General features: G+C 39.2%; 1 protein-coding gene across 2 annotated transcripts; it reads right to left on the reverse strand.

The window, feature by feature from the left end:
* Positions 1 to 1917: 1917 nt before the first annotated feature.
* Positions 1918 to 21929, reverse strand: SLC39A9 (solute carrier family 39 member 9). 2 transcript variants are annotated; one of them, XM_057420061.1, is made up of 8 exons: positions 21862 to 21929; positions 21236 to 21353; positions 17397 to 17505; positions 13970 to 14161; positions 11625 to 11693; positions 10341 to 10426; positions 8286 to 8420; positions 1918 to 6279 (listed from the first exon to the last, which is right to left on the reverse strand). In XM_057420061.1, the coding sequence occupies exons 2-8, from the start codon at positions 21329 to 21331 to the stop codon at positions 6049 to 6051; spliced, it is 918 nt and encodes a 305-aa protein (XP_057276044.1). In that variant the 5' UTR covers positions 21332 to 21353; positions 21862 to 21929; the 3' UTR covers positions 1918 to 6048. The 2 variants fall into 2 exon arrangements, with proteins under 2 accessions (XP_057276044.1, XP_057276043.1); XM_057420060.1 differs by lacking the exon at positions 21862 to 21929 and having other exon boundaries at positions 21236 to 21650.
* Between the last annotated feature and the right edge of the window lie 42 nt (positions 21930 to 21971).

Below are 21971 nucleotides of genomic sequence, written 5' to 3' on the forward strand. Positions count from 1 at the left end.
GACAGCTCAGACAAGAGGGAGAAGTGCTGTGATAAGGAGGGTGGAATGTTGTGCAATTCTGCCTGCAGGGATACTTGGGTAAGGCTTGCAGTAGAAGAATGGCTTAATTTGTAAGCTAGAACAATAGATGACAGCTCATCCTCTTGCAGCTGTGCTCATCCCTAATGAGTATGATAAAAATGCTGATGATTTTTTTTCCTTAACAAATGAAGGAACACTCTACAGCCATCACCAGGAAGCCTGAACCACTACAACGCCTTACTCTTTAGGTTTTTAGTGTTAACTTTTGTAATATAAATGCACTGAAATCACTTCCTCACATCTCCAAAAGGATTTACAACAGATTACAGTGGTTAAGTCTCCAGTTACTGAGGTGACGCTTTTATTAAACACATTAAAAAAAAATGTTAATATACAGCATAATGCTTCATCATGAAAGCTGAATTTTACTTGCCTAAAAACCAAGAGCCTATCTGGGAAAATACCACCTTCCCATCCTTGCTTTCTTGCATCTGCCTGTACTACCTATAACAGCAACACTCTCATTTGTTTCAGTTCTCCTACTGACTTTACATTAATTGCATTCTCTTGAGATTAAGACAGCATACAGAAATATTACACTTTTCCTAATCAGAAAATAAAAAGCTATTAGCTGAAAAGGCTGCTTATCGCTTGAGTGAAGTAGCTAAAACATCGTGTGACACTGCAAACCTTAAAAAGCCTGAAATGTCTTACATTAAACTTTTTTTTTTCCAACCAAATAAAGTACCCTACAACTGTCCCCACATGTTTTTGCTCAGATAACAGAATTCATTTCCAAACCTCTCCTTATATGCCCTGCCTGAGCACCTGTTCGAAATCACTACTAAAATTTAATTTCCAACTATTTTTTGGAATTTAAAGTTATGTCTGAGGCAAATAAAACCCTTCCAGGGAAATTCAGGAGCCTGAGAAGACAACTGTTCTTCACAGCAAGAACACAATCCACTTTCAGTTACAATGACTACCACGACGAGCATTAGAGAGAACATTTAGGTAACTATGGCTTAACAAAGGCTTTCATTTCATTGTATACCACAGGAAGAAGGTAAACTGCCTTACAGGAAAAACTGTCAATAGTAAAGGGTGAGAGCAGCTCTGGAGAGCTGTGAACAGGTAAGCAGTAGGATCGCAGGGCAGCCAGAAGGAAAGCTGAGCTGTGATTCAGTGACTGAAAAGAGCAGAAAGATGGATGGGGAAAATACAAAAACCCACCAAAACCACACAGAACAGGAGCATGAAAGATTTTACCAACAGTTTTCCCCCTTAACATAAGGACAAGAAGCAGGCTAAGGTTTTCTTCACATCTTCCCATGCATATTTCCCATACAGGAAAAGCTGCTTTGTCACAAAGTTTCCAAAAAGAATGGAGGGTTGTAGTGTTTGCATTTTGGGCTTGGTGCTGACAAGGTTGTTTTCACTCTATACTGGGCTCTCAATTTTGTTTAGCCCATGGTGACCTCCAGTTTAAAAGTGGCCTGGAGCAATCTTGAGCCTGTCATCTCATCCTGGCCCTCCAAAGAGGTCTCAGCCTTGCAAGCTTCAGAGATCTCCCTGGGGGGTGGGAGGAAGAGGTAGCTCCAGGGCAATGCCAACTCCTGAACACTCTGTGGGAGACAGAAACTGTCAAATTATTTCTGTATTTATAACTCTAAACCCATTCATACACACATCCAAACCAACCTGCTAGACTGCCTCCCAACATCTCCCAGCAGTTTCACACTTCAGGCTTCCAGGAGACACTCAGATGTTGTGAAGTAGCAAACATTTAAACAAAATGTACTGCCTGCATTGCGCACACCCCATTGAAGATTGTCACTGTTCTGTGATGGAGCTGTCACAAAACCCCATGCAGTAAATGACAAGCCAACTCCAAAGCACTGCACCTAGTAAAAATTTAATATAATAAAACAAATTGAAAATGGCAACATTATTTTAACCGTTCACAATTAAAGTGGAAAAATCATAAGGCAGCCATTCATGGAATGATTTTGTGTACAAATGGTTCTGAAAAAGAGATATTAAAATCACAGTTCCATACATGGAGTCAGGTAAACAGCTATGACCAAGCAATGTTTTCCCCTAGAAAGCCAGGGCTGCTAAGGGATGTAATAAAAGGACAGTAAGAAAAAAGAAATACTTTATTTTTAAAAGAGGTGAACAGGAATCTGAAATTCAGCATATACTTCCCCACCATACAGCAACCATTCCTTCCCCCACCACCCCCAAAAGAATATAAATACATTTCCTTCCTCTTCTTCCCAAGTCCCAGCACAGAATGGGATGGGAGTGGGAGCAGCAGCACCATTTATTCCACAGCATCTCTCTCATTCTGCATACAGCTGATATCACAAGGGTACACCTGCTACCGTCAAAAGCTCCTTGAAGGCTCTGAACTAGTTCCTGAAAAACACAGCAGTTTTCCCAGGTCTCTTGGATAGCATTAGCCTTTTACACAGTCCACCTGGAAACAGATATTTGAAGTCAACAGTGGGTTCTCTGTTTAACACCCAGTCATTTGACATGCCACAACTATGAGGAATTCCTATCCTGGTGTGACAGCTCTGCCACCCTCACTTAAATTAATGTCAGTGCAGCTTCTGCATCTGTCATCAGATGCTGAAAGAGTATATTTCCCTTCTTTATGTGAGGAGCAATAGAAGAATTAGAACAGTAAGGAAAGTAGCTGAACACAACAGGATCAACAAACAGCTTTAATCTAATTCCTATCATCAAATAAGAATCATTAACAGAAAATACAGCTGATGAGCAGATTATAGATTTCCTAGAGGAATTTACAGAAGGAAATGCACTTTGTTAAAGTGCTAGACTTGCTGCCACCTACCTCACAGTAGAGAACATGGGCAAAGATGGCTGTTACAGAGAGTAAGAGGAATTTGTTTGGACCAAGGTCCCCTGAGTAGAAAATGATACCAGATGGCACTGACTACATGTAGCGCCTGGATTTACTGTGACAGATGGTGAAAAAAGTAAAAACATAGCTATGATAAAATGGACCATTTTATTTAACTCCTTAAAATACTCTGCTTCAAGAAAATAATCCTCTATGTGGAACTAGCAATTTGGAAAATTTTGATCATTTAAAATTTTACATTCTCCTTATCACATAACCAAAAGCTTCCTTAGTCACTGCAGTTTCAGCTACAGAATTGAAAATAGTAGTTCAACACAGGGATAACAGAGGCAGCCAAAAGAAAATGCTATTGCTGCTTCTAAATGGGTAGGAAAAAATAGAAGTCTTCTACCACTTAACAAAGTTCCAAAATGAAAAGTACGCATTATCAGAATTTTTGTGCCAATTTTAAAGTGCCAATGTTTTAATTTAAAATCTCTCACCTCTGCTGTAACTCAGCCTCTCTAGTTCATGAATCACTAAACTGAATATTACCCCTTCTGGTGGCTGCCCCACAAATTGGGAATAGGATCTGAGGGCCAGGGGAAAAGAAAGACAACAAGACCTCTCAGCAGCAGCACCTCCGATGATTAATACTCCAGAAGTTACATCAGAGTGAAAAGGCTGGTTGCCACATCCTCATCAGTGCACACTGATGCTTGTAAGAAGGTACTATCGACATTCTCCAACACTGGAGCAAAAAGGCATAAAATGAGACCTTACCTATATACCTCCTGAAACTGTTGCTATTGTTATACATAGAATGAGGCAGAAGTGGAACCCAGTCAGGATGCCATTAAACTAGTAGGGTGGAAGTGCAAGTGACAGATGATAATTTAAAGAAAAAAGCTTACTGTTTTACAAAACATAAGCATCTGGTGCTGCACTATGCTATCTCCTGCTTCTGCTGCAGATCTTGCAAACTCTCCAGCTCCTGGAAACAGTTACGGGGGATGATTAAGCAAGGTAAAACACTGAGATTATCAAGGAAGAAGGTATTTAGGGGGAAATAAGGAAGAACACTGGGAGCTCTGGTGAAAACATCACTGTGCATCATTCGCATGTGTCAATAACCTGTATCACTGACCTTTTTAAACAGGTAACTTAGAAGTCACATATGTATGTTGTAAAATAAAGTGCAGGAGAGGATCTCATCTATGCCACTAATTTTGCAGTGGCTTTTCAGAACTTTTGAAGGTCTAATGTCAAAAATGCCTGTTTAGGCCTGATACACTAATTCTATCTGAAAATACTGTCTCGTGGGAAAAAATGATTTCTAAGAATTTTGCATTGATTTTATATAGTAAACCACACAAATGAACAAGCACTCCCAGAGATCAATACTAGGTTCAATCCTGGGATACACCTGTATTGTTACAAAGCCATCAGACAAAGTAATCACTAGTCCAAGAACCAGGCCATAACCATTACTGAATTACTAGACAAAGAGGACAATGACAAAAATGTAAAGAAGATCAAGTGGCACAATGGCCTGTGTAGTACACACAATAAACAGCATGAGAAACAGACACACTCATTCAGATGGAAACAAGAAGCACTTCAGTTAAGAAGATATTTCAAGCCTTGAAAAATCCATTTGAAACAAACAAACAAAAAAATATTTGGCAATGTTACCTTTAAAAAGTGCAGACATTACAGCTTAAAAAGGGTATAGCATTAAAAAGTTTTCCCCTAAAGAAATGATTTTTATATTGAGTGTGTTCATGTCAAGCTTTCATGACTTTTCAATGCACCTCAGTTATTAGAGTATAATATATTTTGCATAAGAGAAATGGTGTCTGACAAGAGAAGGCAGTGCCTTGGAAAGGAGGGATCTTCTATCACTCTTCTGCAGTGAGAGGCATCAGCAGTTAGCAGTAAGTCTCCAGTAGATTCACCAAAAGCAATGCTTACCAGAGTAAGAGGCAAATGCAGAGTTCCCAAAGAAAAACAAAATGCCTAACCGTTCCACTGGGAACCCACCAATTTGGGTATTTTGTTTGTGGGGTTTTTGTTCAGAACTGCTTTAGTTACACTTTGTACTCTATATGTAAGAAATATTTAGTTAAACATCTTATTTTGTTAGCCTTAACACCTTTTATTTAATGACTGTTATTTAAACCCCTGCACCCTCACTGATTTCAGCAGTTCAGACTTCTGAAAATGAGCTAATAAAGTTCTCTGGTCCCTCAACAGCTGTCTCCATCAGATTTCTACTCTTCAGAGCCCAGAGCAGCTCAGTTTCAATGGACACTATGGGTATCTCTCTTAACAGTTGCAGTAGTGTAATCACAGCACCGAATACTTAATTCCTACTAATGTTTTTGGTGCCTTTGCTTTCTGGACTTGGCAGAAGACCATCTCCCAAGAAATAGTGCCTTTTAAAAGTTTATTAACAGTTGTATAAACAATCAAAACACTACTCTCCTTGCTTCTATTCTCAGTCTTACTGGAATCCACCGCAAAATTTGTTTGCACTTTCTTAACCAGCTGATTCCCTACTCTAATCCTACACTTTGATTATATCAATTCTTTCCTATCAGTGATACTTCTGTGACAATTGCAGTGTTGTCCAGAGTTCTGAGTGCAGCCCACTTTTGCCATACAATTAGTGACAAACATCACAAGGACCAGTTGCATTGTCAGGACAATACAAAACCAATGAGGGGAAACCCCCTTCTTCATTAGTAAGACTTCAACCTCTCACACAGCAGCCATCCTTTGTTTTTGCTCTCAGCTGTGAAAGCTGAATTGCAGAATATTTTGGTGATAAGAAATTTCATGATGAGTCGCTACGTTCTTCCCTGCTCACTTTTCTTAAAGTCCAAATTCCATCTTCCCTGAGAATAGGGCCAGAAGTAACAATGAAAATAGCAAATGTCTTCAGAAAAGAAAGTTACACAGAATTACGTCCGGCTACCAAAGTACATTTTGCTACACTAAAAGCTTTCCCAGTATTCCTCATTTTGCAATCAACGTTCCCTCTGAACTCCATAAAGTGGATGGGATGGATGACGGGTAAGAGACAATGATAAAGGGAGCAGCCAACAGTTACTGCTCATGTCAGATCGAGGCGAACGGTGAAATTCGAGCATTTAGTGATGGTGTCCAATGGACAAAACTAGAGGAATAAGGCATCCTATTACTAGGGCTGCCACCTCCAGACGACTGAGTCCTTTTCCTCCATTTGATTCAGATTTGTGGCTATGAGCAATTCCTCCTACTTCTGGGAGGACATGAACTGTGGCAACGTAAAGAAAAGTCCCAGCAGAAAACAGCATAGCAACTCCGGTGGCATTAACTTCTGAAAGGGCTTCTTTGCTGCTCTGAAATGGAAAAAGACAGAAAGAACAAAAATAAGCAGATGTTCTTCAACCAATAATAAAATTCTGTAAGCGGCCAGACACAGTAGGACTTCTACCAACTCTTTTTCTATCACAGAGACAATGGTTCAATGTGTTACTTTGTGTCATGCACCTTATATGTAGCAACTAACACGACATGCTAAAGTTAGCATGTCAGAAAGGTACCTCTCATCCCAGTTAGCCCACTTTGGACATCTAGGAATCCTTAACAGAAGAAAAGAGTCAGTCTGTGCCAAATGAAACATCTTGTTTGAGCATCTCACAGCAACATAAAAGATGCCAAAATGACAAAGTGCACTTAAAAAAAAAGTTTATATTGCTAATCCACAAATTTTAGGAAGGACTCAAGACTTTATTCCCCCCACACTTTTTCTAAACAAAATGTTCAGATCAGATAGTAGCCTTTAAATATCTGGTCCCCTCCTGGTCAGCACAATATTTGCTAGATTTAAGTCCCAAAACATCACTCATTCAATATTTCCTTTGTATGTACAAGTGAACACCCAAATCTTTGAGAATTTCCATGCAAACTTGATAAAGACATGCATCTTCTGGATCAAATCCAAGTACCTCTTCAGTTTCATACTAGGATTAAGATCATAGGACACATCATTAAATGTAATGAAATTCAAACCCACTTGTGTCAGTTTCAAAATGCTTCTTGAACAATTTCCAATTCAAATGTGTTAGTCCTAAGGTTATTTTTCCAGACTGGAGACACATCTTCTACTCTGGAGCTATAAAACCACTGTGACAGCCCGTATGCCTTATCAATTCTCTGTTTGCAAAATGCAAACCCAACTCTTAGTAAGTCTACATCAGAAGAATACTCAAAGATCATTCTTATTTCTATTTACAAACCCAACCCTTCTGATGTCTCCTGTACTGCAGTATCAAATAAGTCCTTCTCATGAAGTAAAGAGATTAGCCCAGATGATTTACTTAATCTTTCCTCTCATGCCTTGATTTTCATGAGGTCACATTAGATTCTTTACAACACAACACCATAGTCTGTCACCAGCATGGGCCACAGCAATTAAAAATACCGGAGAGTCATAGGAAATGCTATGAGAAACAGAAGCATTTAATTTGGATAGAGATATAGAGTCATATGCAGTGGCCTACTTCACAGGCCATTTGTTGTATAAAGCTGAGACAAGACTATGGTTTTAAGGAGTCCAAGAGGCAAAAAGGCTGTTCTAGCTGAGGATTCAACCTCTGACATAGCACGAAAAAGACTTTGAACATACAGGAACAGTTCTGAGATGGTGGGAGAAACAAATATTACTGGGGGCATATAAGGATGATGAAGGGGGACTCTTCATCAGGGACTGTGGCGACAGGACAAGAGGTAACAGATTCAAACTTAAACAGGGGAAGTTCAGGTTAGATATAAGGAAGAAGATCTTTACTGTGAGGGTGGTGAGGCACTGGAATGGGTTGCCCAAAGAAGTGGTAAATGCTCCATCCCTGGCAGTGTTCAAGGCGTGGTTGGACAGAGTCTTGGGTGACGTGGTCTAGTGTGAGGTGCCCCTGCCCATGGCAGGGTGGTTGGAACTAGATGATCTTAAAGTCCTTTTCAACCCAAGCCATTCTGTGATTTTCTACCTGCACACTAAAATGCATGCAGCAACACTGAAAATTCCTCAGTTATAATCACCAGACAAAAGCTGGTATATGAATAAATTTTTCACAGTGGGGAGCACCCAAAAAAAAGTCAGAAACCAGCCTTCTACAAAAAGCTATACAAAACTCTATAGGAGTTATGTCACTGGTTCTGATGGAAAGCAAGGGTTATTTTTTATTTCATGCATTCATACTGCTACCTTTTCATCTACTTATTTTATCATCTCCATTCTGCTAAATTTTTCAAGCAGTTTGGAATAATGTTCTATGAAACTCATTGATTCCTTTCCCCAAACTCCACCACTAAGCTACATTTTAAGTACAACAAATCACAGACCTACCTTGCTTAGCCCTAAGTATGTCACCATTGACATAACAGGTGCTGCTAATGCAAAGACCAGCAAGTGTTTTCTAATTCGATTCCGTTCCAGCCCAGCGTGCATCAGGAAGGAAACCAGGCCAAAGGCAGCTGGTGCCTGCAAAAAACAATATTCACTTGTAATACAATACTTTCTAAAACCTTCTGAAAACTGAGATAAAGTTGAAATATGAATTGCTACACTGAAGTGTACAGAATTGGAAGAAATTCAGGCAGAGCACTAGCATATTGCAGTTAACCCAAATACAACAGTAGCCTGGAGACGGCCCTACCTTAATAACCATATGTAATGAAAACTCACATTCTGGCTATCAGAGTACATAGATTTGTGTAGTCATTAAAAATATTAAAATGTTCACTCTTACTTGAGCCATTGCTGTAATCCCCAAGTCTCCATAAACTTCTGTGATTTTTTTCATCCCGATAGTACTACACAACCTTAGATAGACAGTTTCTTTATCTACAGCAGAAAAAAATTCTACAAAATCCCCCAAGATAGATAACTGTCAGCCTTCACATGAACAAAGACTTAAGAGCTCTTTGACTAGTTCACCATTCAGTTTCACTTCTGTTCCCACTGGGAAGCAAACAAACAAACATTTCCTTCTCCCTCTGCTGGCATTCAGTTTCTTACCCACAAGTCATAGCTGTCCTGCACTCATGGAACTCACTATATTTTCACCTGCATAAGGACAACAGCAATCCACACTGACATTTTCCAGGTAAGACAAACTAAAAGTATACTGAGCAGTTTAATACACAGATTTTTATTTTTTAACCTGGAAAAAGGAAACCATGAGTGAAGGAAAAAAGCTGAGAAAGACAAAAACGTCAATCAGGATCAAAAGACCAGAAAAAGACACCAGAGAAGAAATGCGTTTATCTTTCAATACCAAAAATTTCTTTATAATCTTTCATAGAAGAAATTTCCCTCTTCTAAAGTTAAACAATTTTAAAAGTCAGTTAATTTGAACATCAAGAATAACAACAGGTTTCACTTGGCAACAGCCATAAACGAAGATTCACAGCAAGATGTGACACTGATTTTGCCACCTCTGAAGACAGTTATGTAAACCACAAGTTTTGTATGAACAGATACACTATGAACATATGACATATATGAAAGATAAACTAGATCAAGCTTTCCTAACATTTTGAACATGCAATTATACAAGTAAGGTTTTTGGAGGAATGTATGACTTACTACTGTAATATATGTATATGCTACCATAAGTCAAATATGCATCTGCACACGTGTTTAGAACCTACGTAGCTAGTAGGTATCTTTGCACAAACATTAAGGAGAAAGATCTTCCAATCTCCAAAACCCACTGTTTGCTTGTTACCATCAGAAAAATAATTTTTTTTTGGCATATGACTGATGTTGAAGCTACTACAGTAACACAGGTAACCACAAGTTACAATTTAGTACTCTGTTATTAAGTGGTTTCAAAAAACTAACCCTTTAAACCGTAAAACCATAACAAATACACTTCCCATTTTCTTAAGAACATTACATAATAAAGACCCTGCTGTGATCAGCATAAACCTGCTTTTTGTCCTTGAATACACTAGCATGTACTTCTGCGCTCCATCCTCTAGAACTTCTCTGAATACAACTCTTACAGCAGTAGGAATCCAGGAGAGGGGTTGTTTGAAAAAAACAAACCACCACACTAGCTTCAGAAAAAGTCACGTGAAGCTCCCACGTTTTCGTGGGCTTTTCTCTCCCTTCTTTTGGGACACTTTCCAACCACTGCAACCAAAGCAGCCAGCAGGCAGTCAGAATTCTCTCTCATTCATATTCTCTTCACACTTAGTACTCATCATTCCCTGTTTTGTCACACATCGTATCAGGGCTTTTTGGTCCTTGAAGCTGTATCACTAACCTGTCAATTCTGGTGGTGTTACACATTTCCATATCACATCACTAAGGAAACTTAAGATCTTCAGCAATTTCTGTATGCTTTAACAGTCTTTTAAAGAGCAAAAAAGATTTTTTTGGGTGATGACTTACCTTGTGCAACATAATTGCAACAAACACTATCAACTGGACACTAGTTTGAGAAGTTGAAGCTGCTGCACCCAATGCAACACCATCAGCTGAAACAGGAGTGCAAATTCATAATTATTCCTCCACATTAATTTCAGCTTTCCCATCCTCTCAACAGGTGATGGCACAAAACATGTTGATTCAAGAAGTCCTGTTACTCAAAATGCCATTAACAATACCAATCCAACACGATTCACTCCCCTTTGCTGTTAAGGCACAATAATTACAGGGTATTAGACAACCTTCAACAGGAGCTGTGTCTAATTTCCCAAGACTATAAAAATCATACACAGAAATACAGTCAGTACTGACACATTCTGACAAATCAGAATCAGGTAAGAAGTTTGGTTATTTTAGTCTTCTGTAGTAGAAGTGGTTTCTCTCTGAATTAGAAAAAAATCTGCTTTAGATTCTAAGAAAGAATTTTAATTACTACTTTTTAAATGAATTTTCAAATAAACTGTTGTAAATACTGTATTTTTACCTTTTAACATAAATATATTGTCTATATGAAGCAGGAAATGTATTCTATATTAATCCTTAATATAGAGACATTTCATTTAGTGAAGAAATCTTTTTACCAACATCTTATAACTTATCTAGACAATAACAATTAGTAGAAGAGACTCAAGAGCATATTTATACTACACATATATAGTGAAGAATTACAACACAAACATGGGTTGGCTGCAACACACATGTAACTTTTTAAGCCCTTGCAAGTCAGCCCAAATGTCTGTCAAATCTTTGTGTTCCACCTTATTATGTCCTTTTTCCCACAAAATACATGTTTTGAACTTAAAAGTTTTTTTAAATACACAGGTCAACTGACAAGCAAACCCAAAGGTGTTTCACACTACTTATCAAATGTGTTGGTGTGTACTGAAATACAGCAGCTAAAGCAGCCAGCAAAAGAACTGAAGAGGCACAGTGAGCATCACACAACTTTTCAAATGGGAAAAATAAAGTTACAAAACTGTACCCAAACAAAACTCCATGGAACATTCTCAGCACTGTAGTATGCTTTCCCAGTGAGTTTTGGGAAAGATCCTTAGTTCTCCCCAGCCTGTGTTTTTGCTGTTGTTTGGTTTGTTTTGGTGGGTATTTTTTGTTTTGGTTTTTTTTGGGGGTTGTTTTTAAATAAAAAGCCACCTTTAAGAAAAAAAAAAATCCAAGTGTTTTCATCACATCTAAAGTTAAGCTGCACAGCAATAGAAGTCCAAGTCCTAACAATAGGTCCCATATTACCTGCAGCATGGACTACTAGTCCCAGTGTTGTTGTGATTTTGGAGTTGCCAGATCTTGCAGCTTCTGGATCTGAAATGATGATAAGGAAGGTTAAGAGAACAAATACATAAATTATGCTGGAGAAATATGTATCACTGCATATGTGTCTACCAGCCGCTTAAGCAGTTATATTCAAAACTACCAGCTTTTGTATTTCTGCATTAGGTTTACTGTAAAATAGTATGATACTTAACACCTCCAAATCACCTGAAGTTCTATCAACAAGTGACAGAATCATAGATAATGCTTTTCAATTTACAGGATCATTAATACAGGCAGCAGGAGTTGTTTTTCTTAACCTCCTGAAACCAAATGTTAGAGACCTGTGCTACCAAGGGGAAGAATAGCTAGTTTTGCATGCCCAGAATCCAGAGGTGCTTGAAGAGTCAGGATGATTTTTTTCCCACGTAGCCCAGTGTTGGCATTTTCCTTCAGGTGACAGTCTGGGGCAGTCTCTGCTGCACTGATTCTCTGACAATTCCTAATAAGCAATAAATTCTACTTGTCATGGCAGCAGTTGCAAAGACTTCCCTCTAATGTCAGTCATCATAGAGAAGAAATGCAACTAGTGCTGCTTGAGATCCAGTGTTTTGACTGGAATTGTTTGACAACCACTCTGAGGACATTTGCAGGTTAGCTCATTACACAACACAACAGGGCAATGTCCACCACTATGCAATCAGCAGTGAAGCTGTACAAAGGATCACTGCAATGAACAGAGCAGGCAAGTCCTATACAGGTACAGAAACCTCTTATTGTTCAACTGTTTAACTCCAAACAGTTGAACAGCTGTTACTTCATTATACTAGTGGTAATTATACTACTAGTCTGCACTGTAACCGAAACAGAGAGTCCAGTCCTATTCCTTCCCTCCTGTTCCCCCACCTCCAGTTTCTCCCCAGTGCCCAGGCACCCACACAGTTGCCCAGTGAATCAGATCAGGGAAGGGAGCTGGCTAACAACTAATGTATTCTCTTCAGTCAGACTGATCCTCTGAATCTAGGGGAGCCTACTTGAGCAATTCACTGCATAAGCAGCATTTGGGCGACTGTGATGGAATACTCCAATCAAATAGGAGGAGATATTCACAGAGAATGTTTCCTCTGAATTTGTTTTAGATTGACCAGAACAAAAAACACTCAAAGAGAGCTACATTTGGTTTCATATCCCATTCTGGCTAACAGAATTTTTACTGTGAGGATGGTGCACTGCAACAGGTTGCCTAAAGAAGTGGTAAATGCTCCATCCCTGGCAGTGATCAAGGCCAGGCTGGAAAGAATCTTAGGCAGCAGAGTCTAGTGTGAGGCATCCCTGCCCAAAGATTCTCCTGTCAGCCTGCATCCCCTTGTCATCCTTAGTGCCACTGTTTCCTTTGAAAAGCTCTGAAAATCAGCTAGACATAACTTTGTCTCCATTTATGCTTCTTCAGGAGCACAAAGGTGTCACAGCCCCTGCACTGGCTTCCCATCTGTCCCACAACACTAACCTCATACAGGCATTTCAAGAGCTGCACTGTGAACTGCCAAGGATCCAACCAAAACATACCTCTGTGTGTGTGTGTGTGCGCGCGCGTGTGCGTGTGCGCACACGTTTTATGCTTCCTTCAAGACAAAATCCTTAATTTTTGAGGGACAATTTCCACCATCAGAGGAGATTATGTAGGAGAAAATGTGCAGCCAAAAGCAATAAAATACCTTTTCAGATGATAAAACACCTTTGGTGCACTCAGCCTGAGCGTGAAGCCATAGGCAGAAAACAAAGGCAATCGTAGGCATCTAAACAGTCTTCAATGATGTTGATTTACCTTTGCTCTAAGCAGAAAGCGTGTGGAAATAAGGCTCTAGACCAGTAGGGGAGTGCAGCTGTGCAGTTACAGAAAAGTACCAGAGCTTACATCTAGTAATTTCTGGAGTCTTACTTAAGGTAACTTGCTGTTCTTTGCAAATTTTACCTACATGTACAAAAATTATGTAGGAAAAACAAACAAAGATAAGACTAACCTGAAGGTTTTTGGAAAGCCAAAAAAATTCCCTATGGGTGATACTGTAAAACAAAGTGTTACTATATGTGCTCATACAGTTATTTCATGTTAGCAAAGCAAGCTCTCAAATTATGCTGAATTCCAGGACAGATTTTCAGCACAAACACTTCACCACAGACCTTGCTTTTTGTTTGTAAAGCACCTACTAAAACTCTCAACATGACTGATAAAATTAAATCCCAGTAGCATTAAAAAAACCTGCAACTTGCTAATTAAGACTAAGTCAATCAATCAGCAAGTCTAAATGAAGTGAATCTTTACTTACCATCTGTGGAGTGCACATGAGAGCTGCCTATCTGATCGACCAACAGCATGAAGACAAAGCCAAGGACAAGGGATACACCAATGTAGGCATGTAACCTGGAATGGTCATGGCCATACTCATGTGCAACTGGGATTTCTGCCACCTTCTCAGACTCCATCACATGCTGCATCTCACTCACCGGGTGATGCTTCCCTGTGGTAGGTAAGCAAACAGATTAGGAGACAGGATTAAACATGGCCAGGCTACTTTGTTTAAATGCTGCATTTTAAATGCATATTGATTGATAAAAATTGCAGAATAATTCATTTTGTAACTGAAATTGCCAATTTTGTCAGTATTGCGAGATACTGTCAAGCAGATTAAGTCATAATCTTTATTTAAGTAAGAAAATATAGAGTGAAGAAATAAAATAGGTTGAATCCACTGAGACCTAATGCGGCTTTTTAAGATTAACTTATCTCAAAGCATCAGTCTCTAGTTAAATAAATTAGCACTGATACAGACTAGAACAATTAAGTCAGCACACTGTCCTACAAATGTTAGTACCATCCTAAAAACCTAGGAAGTCCAAGCCCTGGGGTTGAATATTGTGTGGTTGTTTCCTTTCCCTACACAAGTTTTAATTCCATGCCCCTACCCCCAAGTTGTTTACTTTGTCTCACTGAGCTACCCTGAAACTACCTTGAATCAAGGTAATTATAATAGTCTGTATTGAACAACAATTATTATCAATTCAGACATCTTTCCTGTTTCAACCTTACAGTTTTAAAGTTTACTCTAGACATTTTATTTTTTTTTAAGTGAGTGACAGTACAACTTTCACGCACATCACTTTATGGCAACAAACAAAATGAAGCAGAGCATAAACTTGGGCTCCCCCAATATCTGTGGCTTACGTGACAAAAGTAAAGCTTTTGTCAATCTGGGGAGGTCTTTTGGTTGGCAAATACTCTTCAGAGATTTTAGACATTAAGAGCAAAAATTTGACTTATTCTAGTAACTTATCTTCTTGCTGGAGTATTCATACACCTTTTTGAATGAGACACAATTGTAATATCCATCCAACTCTACACAAAGTTGGCCAGTGCCATTACTACAGACAAAGCACATCAGAATAGGCTTGGTAGCCCTTGAAAGCTTTCACAAACTTATTTGTGCTGAATGAGAGTGAGCAATAAAATAACAATACCATACAGGACTGTTGACAGCTATATTAAAAAGAAAACTTTGCTTCAGATCATGTCAAGCCATATGACATAGTGGGTGACTTGGGACAATCTTTGTGACAGTGTTCATTGTCAGAGGAATTTTATTTGCTGGTAATACTCAAACCAAGGCTTCACTACACAAACACATAGGCTTATGATCAAACCACGATATGCTATTTGCTCTCAGCCTGTGAGGTCAAAAATTAAAAGTTATTTATTCTGTGGCCTGTGGAAAAATACAGAAGTAAATTACTTTTGTATCAGTGACAAACACCTGTTTTGGTAACAAGCAACCAGCCTCAGAGTTAAATTACAGTTGAAACTGGGAAAATAAAGGCCCCTCTCTTCCCTCCTGCTTCCCCCCGCTGAAGTTACATGAATATAAGTCAGTGTTCCTTTAGGCACCTTTCCAGGCTCAATTATGTTAATGTGTGAATTAAAAGAAAAATGTACTGAAAGCTGTCAAGTTCTCACAATCTTAAACTTCGCTTTGATTATCCTATGTTTATAAGAAAAATATTGAAAATATTTTTTGCAGTTAAATCTATCATAGCCATAAATCTTGCCTCTTCGCAATACAAAAAAAACTTTACAGACAGGCTTCAGACACAACACTCAGAGTTAGGAATTGAGTCTGAATTCATTCACAGAACAAATCCTGTTTTCCTAGGTAAATACTTCTGATATTACTACTGCAGTAATGGGAAGTTATCTTTTTTCTCCATGTACTAAACCTCAAGTAATAGAGCATATAGCTCTAAACAGCAGGCTGTATATTTCATACATGAACAGTATGTCCCATTTAGTGGAAGAAAAAAAGCAAACATTCACAGCAATTGTATTTACTGCTAGCCATAACATTACAAGGAAAGTTTAGTCTACTTCAAATTAGAATTGAATGGAGAGCAAACACATAACGACAGCTCATTAGAGACATCCTACATTAGAGTGCACAAATTACAGTACAGTATAAAAGCATAATCAGAGGTTCTTTCACTTCTTGATAAAGGATGATTTCATATTATTCTTCCATTTACTTTAAATCTAAGTAGAAGAACAAATTCAGTGGAAACTAAACCAAGACAAATTACAGCATATTTAAAATGAAATTTAAAACCGTGTAGAAACAAAAAATATATATATAAAAAAGCAGTACAAGAAAAGCACAGCATTAAAATTATCTCTCAATTGCAGATAAGCAATAATGGTACAGGCACTTGCAAAGTTCTGTACAGACTCAACTTTTTAGTCCTTTCCCCTGTAACCACTAAGTTGTTGCTGTTTATCTGCAGACAAATTTCTGATTCTTAGCATACTGGAAAAATCTCATACATGCAATGGTAATATAATAGCACAAGCTAAAGCAAGCTTTAAAGCACACTCAGAGGCAATGAGCCCTGACTATTTCAAATAATGTCATAACCTCAAACTGAGGTTTACTAAGACTTTGGGATATAAGATGTGCTCCACACTCATGTGCCTATATGACACAATTAGCATTAGCTTTGACCTATTCATTAAAAGTTATGAGGTTTTGAAGAATGGTGATAGCAGACTAGAACAGGATGCTTGAATACGGAACTATGCGTGGACATCTGCTTCATTATAATGAATGCCTTCGCTCAAGAAGGAAATGCCTCCTACTCTGTAAATTAGCCCTATATAATAATAATTTTCAGTCAGGTATATTAAGGTCATTTAATTCCAATATATTCTTCAGCTTCAAAGGCAGAAATTTGCATGAGGGAAAGTACATAAAGATCTATAAAACACTTTCTGCAATTGCTTTAATTGAGAAGCAGTCTAAACTGCAGAAAGCAACAGCAAATCATCCACAATTTCATTCTCTGCCAAAGGCCACCCTACACTTCCTTTGAAGTTCTATCAAAGTTAAAGTTTAACTTTTCCCAGAAAAAGGGGCACTACACATGACCTGGCATAAATAGCTGTGGTCCCATGAACAGTACACTACCTGGACCGGCAAATGACTGGATCACTCAGCAAGTCATCAATCCACTGCCTGATCACATCTTTCTGTCAAATCACCATAAACATGCAATATCATGCCTATTGCAATTTTGTGATCCTGTGACGCTTTTGTATCATGCTGCTGTGAAACCCATCAATCTCACGTTAAAAGCCCTAGAAACAATACTGAGTATAGCCTAACACCATGACCTAAGTCACCTTGAACAAGGGTGGCTGAGTTTGGCTCTTACCTTCCAAAATGTCTTCATAAAGTGCATGTACTCCTTCTGGCACAATGACAGCCAAGGCAGTTCCACACAGCAGCCCAGCACCCAGAACAGTCACCAACTTTAATCTTTCCTGCAAGCAAGTACAAAACAAGTATTACCTTTAAGAATAAAAACACTTTCTTTACTCTCCAGAGGTTGGGGCAGAGAGGGGAATTATCCACAAAACCTCTTGCTAATTTCAATTCAAGAGCACCAGTTACATAGTCCTATATTTCTAACAACTTTCTAGAAGCAAACATATCCAGTGTCCAATGCAATCAAGTGAAGCAGGAAATGAAAATTAAAGATGACCCATTGCTTACATCAGACAAGAAATGAAAAGTAGCATACTTGAAAACAGCAAGAATTGTTATATTTGGCACTGATGATTATATGGGTCTAATTTACCCACTGAGGCCTCATAATGTAAGGTCTGCAGAGTCAAAGACAGACTGAAAGCGGCTGAATTTTGAAGCATGTCTGCAACTCTACATTTTGTCTCCATTCTAGGTTTGTTCTCAGTATATTCTTCGTACTAGACATTATACTTTAACATTCAGGTCCCTTAAAAAAACTGCTAGGTATGGCACAGCACAAGATAAATTGCCTGTTCCCAAAAAAGCCAAACTAAATAATAAAATACAAGAAAAAAATAAATTGGCAAAGCAAAAACGTTAAGACAAGAGAACCAACAATGTAAATGCATCTATGAATACAAATACACTGGGCAATTAGGAGTGTAAACTGGTAAGTCAGCAAGATTTATATAACAAAGAAAAGAACAGACTTCCTTTAAAAACATAAAATTGTGGACAGAAAAGTAATTTAAGAGAAAGAGCTCCAAAAGCTGAATTATAAAAAAATAATTTAAAAAGGCTTACTCAAATGAGAGTTTGAATGATGGAACTGCACAAAACTGATAATGGGGCTAATACACATTTCGTGTCAGTCTTTTTCCTTTTTTTAATCTGACTGGAGATGGATAAATGCAGAGCAATGTGCATTGGGTTTATACCCACTTCTAAGCCTTCCAGTAGCATTTCAAAATGTAATAAAGCCTTTAAAGGCACTTAAGGCAATATAAAATGATATTCTGCTCTTCATGTCATTAAAGGCCACGGTAATTCCCTTTTCCCTGTGCAAAGGTAGGTTTTAAAATATATTTGTTACACAAGTATTGCAAATTTGCAATTAAACCGTAACAAAAAGTACATAAACTTAATGTTTTTATAGTAAAATAGTTTCATTCAGAATTTGTACAACATGATTAAAAAACACATGCAAAGAGTTTAAAAGTACTTGCTACTGTTAGTAAAGGTTATCTTCCTAGTTATATTCTAATCTGGGGGAAAAAAAGCTTATAGAAATATCACCCCTCCTGCACCCCTTCCAAACTGACTATATTCTGATTTACCAATATCAGAAGAGTTTACTATTACCCTGTGACTACAACAACACTGACAGGCTAAAGTCAAAGCCATGTACTGAAAATCCAATTATATAAACATCTAAAATATTGTGAAACACAACACCTTGCAGAGGCTGTTTCCCATCATTTCTGTAAGAGCCCTTATCATATCACACACAGCAATCATGGGAGTTTAGATCTTCATAACAACTGTGTAGCACACATTCTGTGGCAGAACTATTATCATCTTCCATGCATAGTGAGATGTCTGGGTGCTACCAAAATACTAATGTTCAATACCAAGGGCCCAGGGAGAGAGGTCAGTGTTTAACTAATAGGAAAACACTTGTTGCATATCCTTATTATGTCATCAGTTCTCCTTCATGCACCATGATGACACAAGCTGTTTACCTCACCCAAAGAGGCAACACTCACCTAGGAGACATAGGAGGCTCTAGAGAGATGCACAGCCAGCTTTCTGAAAACAAGCCAATGTGACAAAAAGGGAAAAACTGCAGCATTACTGGGGAATATTCAAATAGTAATACGCAAGAGATGAAAACACCTGTAAAGTTTCTAAAAGCACGCACATAGCATATATAACAACTATCCATGGTAATTCGTTATACAGTGGCAATCCATGTGAAAAGATAACCTTCAATACCAATTGTTCATAAAGTGATTTTGCAAAAAAAAAAAATAAATAGTATATTACAAGGAAAACCAGGATTATCTTAATACTGCAGCACTATAATCTATTTCCCATATGTACATACACACAGGGGAAATAAGCTTTAGAAGTAATACTGGTTTATTACAATCGCTTGCTTTTATTTGAGCATCTGTGAATTCTAAAGATCCATTAAAATAATGCAAACTAACAAGTTATTATTTCAAGAGAAGTCTCCCTGTCCTTTTCAGTACAAAATAGTCCAACACAGTCTAAAGTTAGACCAACACAGTACTTATTACAAACCAGCATTAGGCAGAAAGGGTACAACTGCATACACAAATACAGTGGAGCTCTATTCAGTCTGTACCTTTTTACCACCAGTATATAGTCATACCTGACTTTGATGGAGTTTTATACTGATCCGAGTCAAATGTAAACTGAGTCAAGGATTTTTGAGAGTTGAAAATACCATAATAAACTTGATAGCGTATGCGGGTACTGTTAGTAAAATGCTACACAGAGAGAAGACTATTAAGTACATGATCACTACTTATATGGTGTTGGTTTTGGATCCACAATAGAACTGTCTTTCTGCAGCTGCTGGGAGCCCCAAAAGGTTTAGAAGCCCCATGATTCAGCTATAAAAATATATAAAAAACCACATAAACATAGGTCAAGAATGCTACCTTCAAACACCACTGAAGATAAAGTCTGATGCAACAGATGACTATCAAGCAAATACATGAGAAAATTCAAAATTAAATTAAAAAGAGACAATACTGGCACACTAGGCAGTGCCCTCAGCAAACTTCCAAGAAAACCCTTCCTAGGCTTCAGCGCAAAAGTAAGTTTTGAAGAGACAGCAGAAGCAACAGCACTGAAGACACATAAAAGAAGGTCCATCAAAGCAATGGCAAAACAGAACTATGCTAATGTTTACGTAAAGACTTCAGAAGATAGTCATGTTTCAGCCATTTAGCTGAACTGTAGTGTTACCAAACACGATTGCCTTGCTTTCCATGCTGCTGAGGGTCTACTGCTCCCAAAGCCTCCTGGTAATAAAGGGACCAAAGGACAGGCGCAACTAGCTCTGTAACTTGACAGGAGAACAAATCACATCTCTCTTCCAGCACTTCCCAAACTTTTTTTCTCACTTTCCAAACCGCTGCTCCCAGTAGAAACGGAAAGTCTCTCATAAGAGAGCTCTTACTGCCTTAGAACAATTAGATTCTCACAACACACTTCTAAACAGCAATCATCAATCAGAAAGAGAAGAACCCCTCGGGCATCAGAGCACATTAGAAAACTTCCAGAGACTAACAATCATCATCACCTCCTTCAGCAATCATTCTCAGAATCGTTTTGAAAGTCCTAATTTGAGTACCCCATAGACACATAATAACAGTTAACCTCTGAGCTCAGTAGTTTCTGACACAAGCTTCCAAGAATGCGCAGCTTCTATTATGGCTTTCCAATACATGCTACGACTTTGCTTCACCTGTGGCTGAGACAATCTGGCTCAAATCTGGCACATTTAAATGGCTTTTACAGACACTGTAAAAAATAAGCGTAATTCTACGCTGCGATTCTGAATAAAAATAAGCACCGCATTCACAACTTCCCTAAAAAGCTTTAAATCACGACACCACCCCTAACAGCACTTCCATAGTTGCAAGGGGACAGCGCTAACTCTAGTTTCTCCCTTAGCAACCAAAGCGCATTTCAGCGAAGCTGTCTTACCTCGGAAAAATTAACGGCCAAAGGGATAATTCCTGCCACATAGCAGGCCACCAGCATGGCCAGAGAGAGCAGGCAGATGGAGCGGAAGTCATCCATTTCGCTGCGTTCTGTCCGGTCCCTTAAAGTGAAATTGGAGAGCAACTTTTCCACCTCGTCCGAACGCCTTAACCCGTGCAGACACCGAGCTCCCAAGAAGGGCTGCCAGCCATGGCTCTCTTGCCTGACGGCTCCGTTCGGCTCGGACCCCGGCAGAAGCCCCTCCGGGACGGGCGTACGGCAGCCGCAATGCTGCCGGGGCCGCCCAACACCGCTGCCGGGGATCCCCGGGACGGGTAGGCCCGGCCCTCACCTGAGGCAGCGAGACCTTCCGCTGCACCTACCGGCCCCGAGGGGAGACGGGGCTACAGCGGGCAGGGAGACGGCCTAAAGGGGATGGGGGATGGCGTAAAGCGAGGAGAAGGCACAAGGAGTCCCGAAATCGACGCCTCCACCCTCCCAGCGCTGCCTCAGACGCCAAGTGGCACCTCCGCAAGCCAGCACTTCCCCTTCCAGGGCACACTCCCACCCTCCACCCCGCTTCCCGACTTCAACATGGCTGACGAAGCCGAGCCCGCCCAGCGCCTCACGCGAGTAGCGGCGGGAAGGAGCGGTTCCCTCATCAAAGATGGCTGCCCAGATGGTTTTCCCCCCCCCGCCTCTAGCGGCTCGTAGCTCCCGGCATCCTCAGCACCACCCC

The sequence above is a fragment of the Pezoporus wallicus genome, unplaced genomic scaffold, assembly GCF_028554395.1.
Source record: "Pezoporus wallicus isolate ANWC-B61680 ecotype Strahan unplaced genomic scaffold, APGP_CSIRO_Pwel_v1 contig_5418, whole genome shotgun sequence".
In the NCBI taxonomy this organism is placed as follows: domain Eukaryota; kingdom Metazoa; phylum Chordata; class Aves; order Psittaciformes; family Psittacidae; genus Pezoporus; species Pezoporus wallicus.

Excerpts from the sequence above, each read along its gene's own strand:
- SLC39A9 (XM_057420061.1), bottom strand. The coding sequence starts at position 21,331 with ATGGATGACTTCCGCTCCATCTGCCTGCTCTCTCTGGCCATGCTGGTG. Across the intron at positions 14,162-17,396 it reads TTATGAAGACATTTTGGAAG|GGAAGCATCACCCGGTGAGT; the intron begins GTAAGAGCCAAA and ends TACCTACCACAG. Across the intron at positions 6,280-8,285 it reads CATACTTAGGGCTAAGCAAG|AGCAGCAAAGAAGCCCTTTC; the intron begins GTAGGTCTGTGA and ends TTTCCATTTCAG.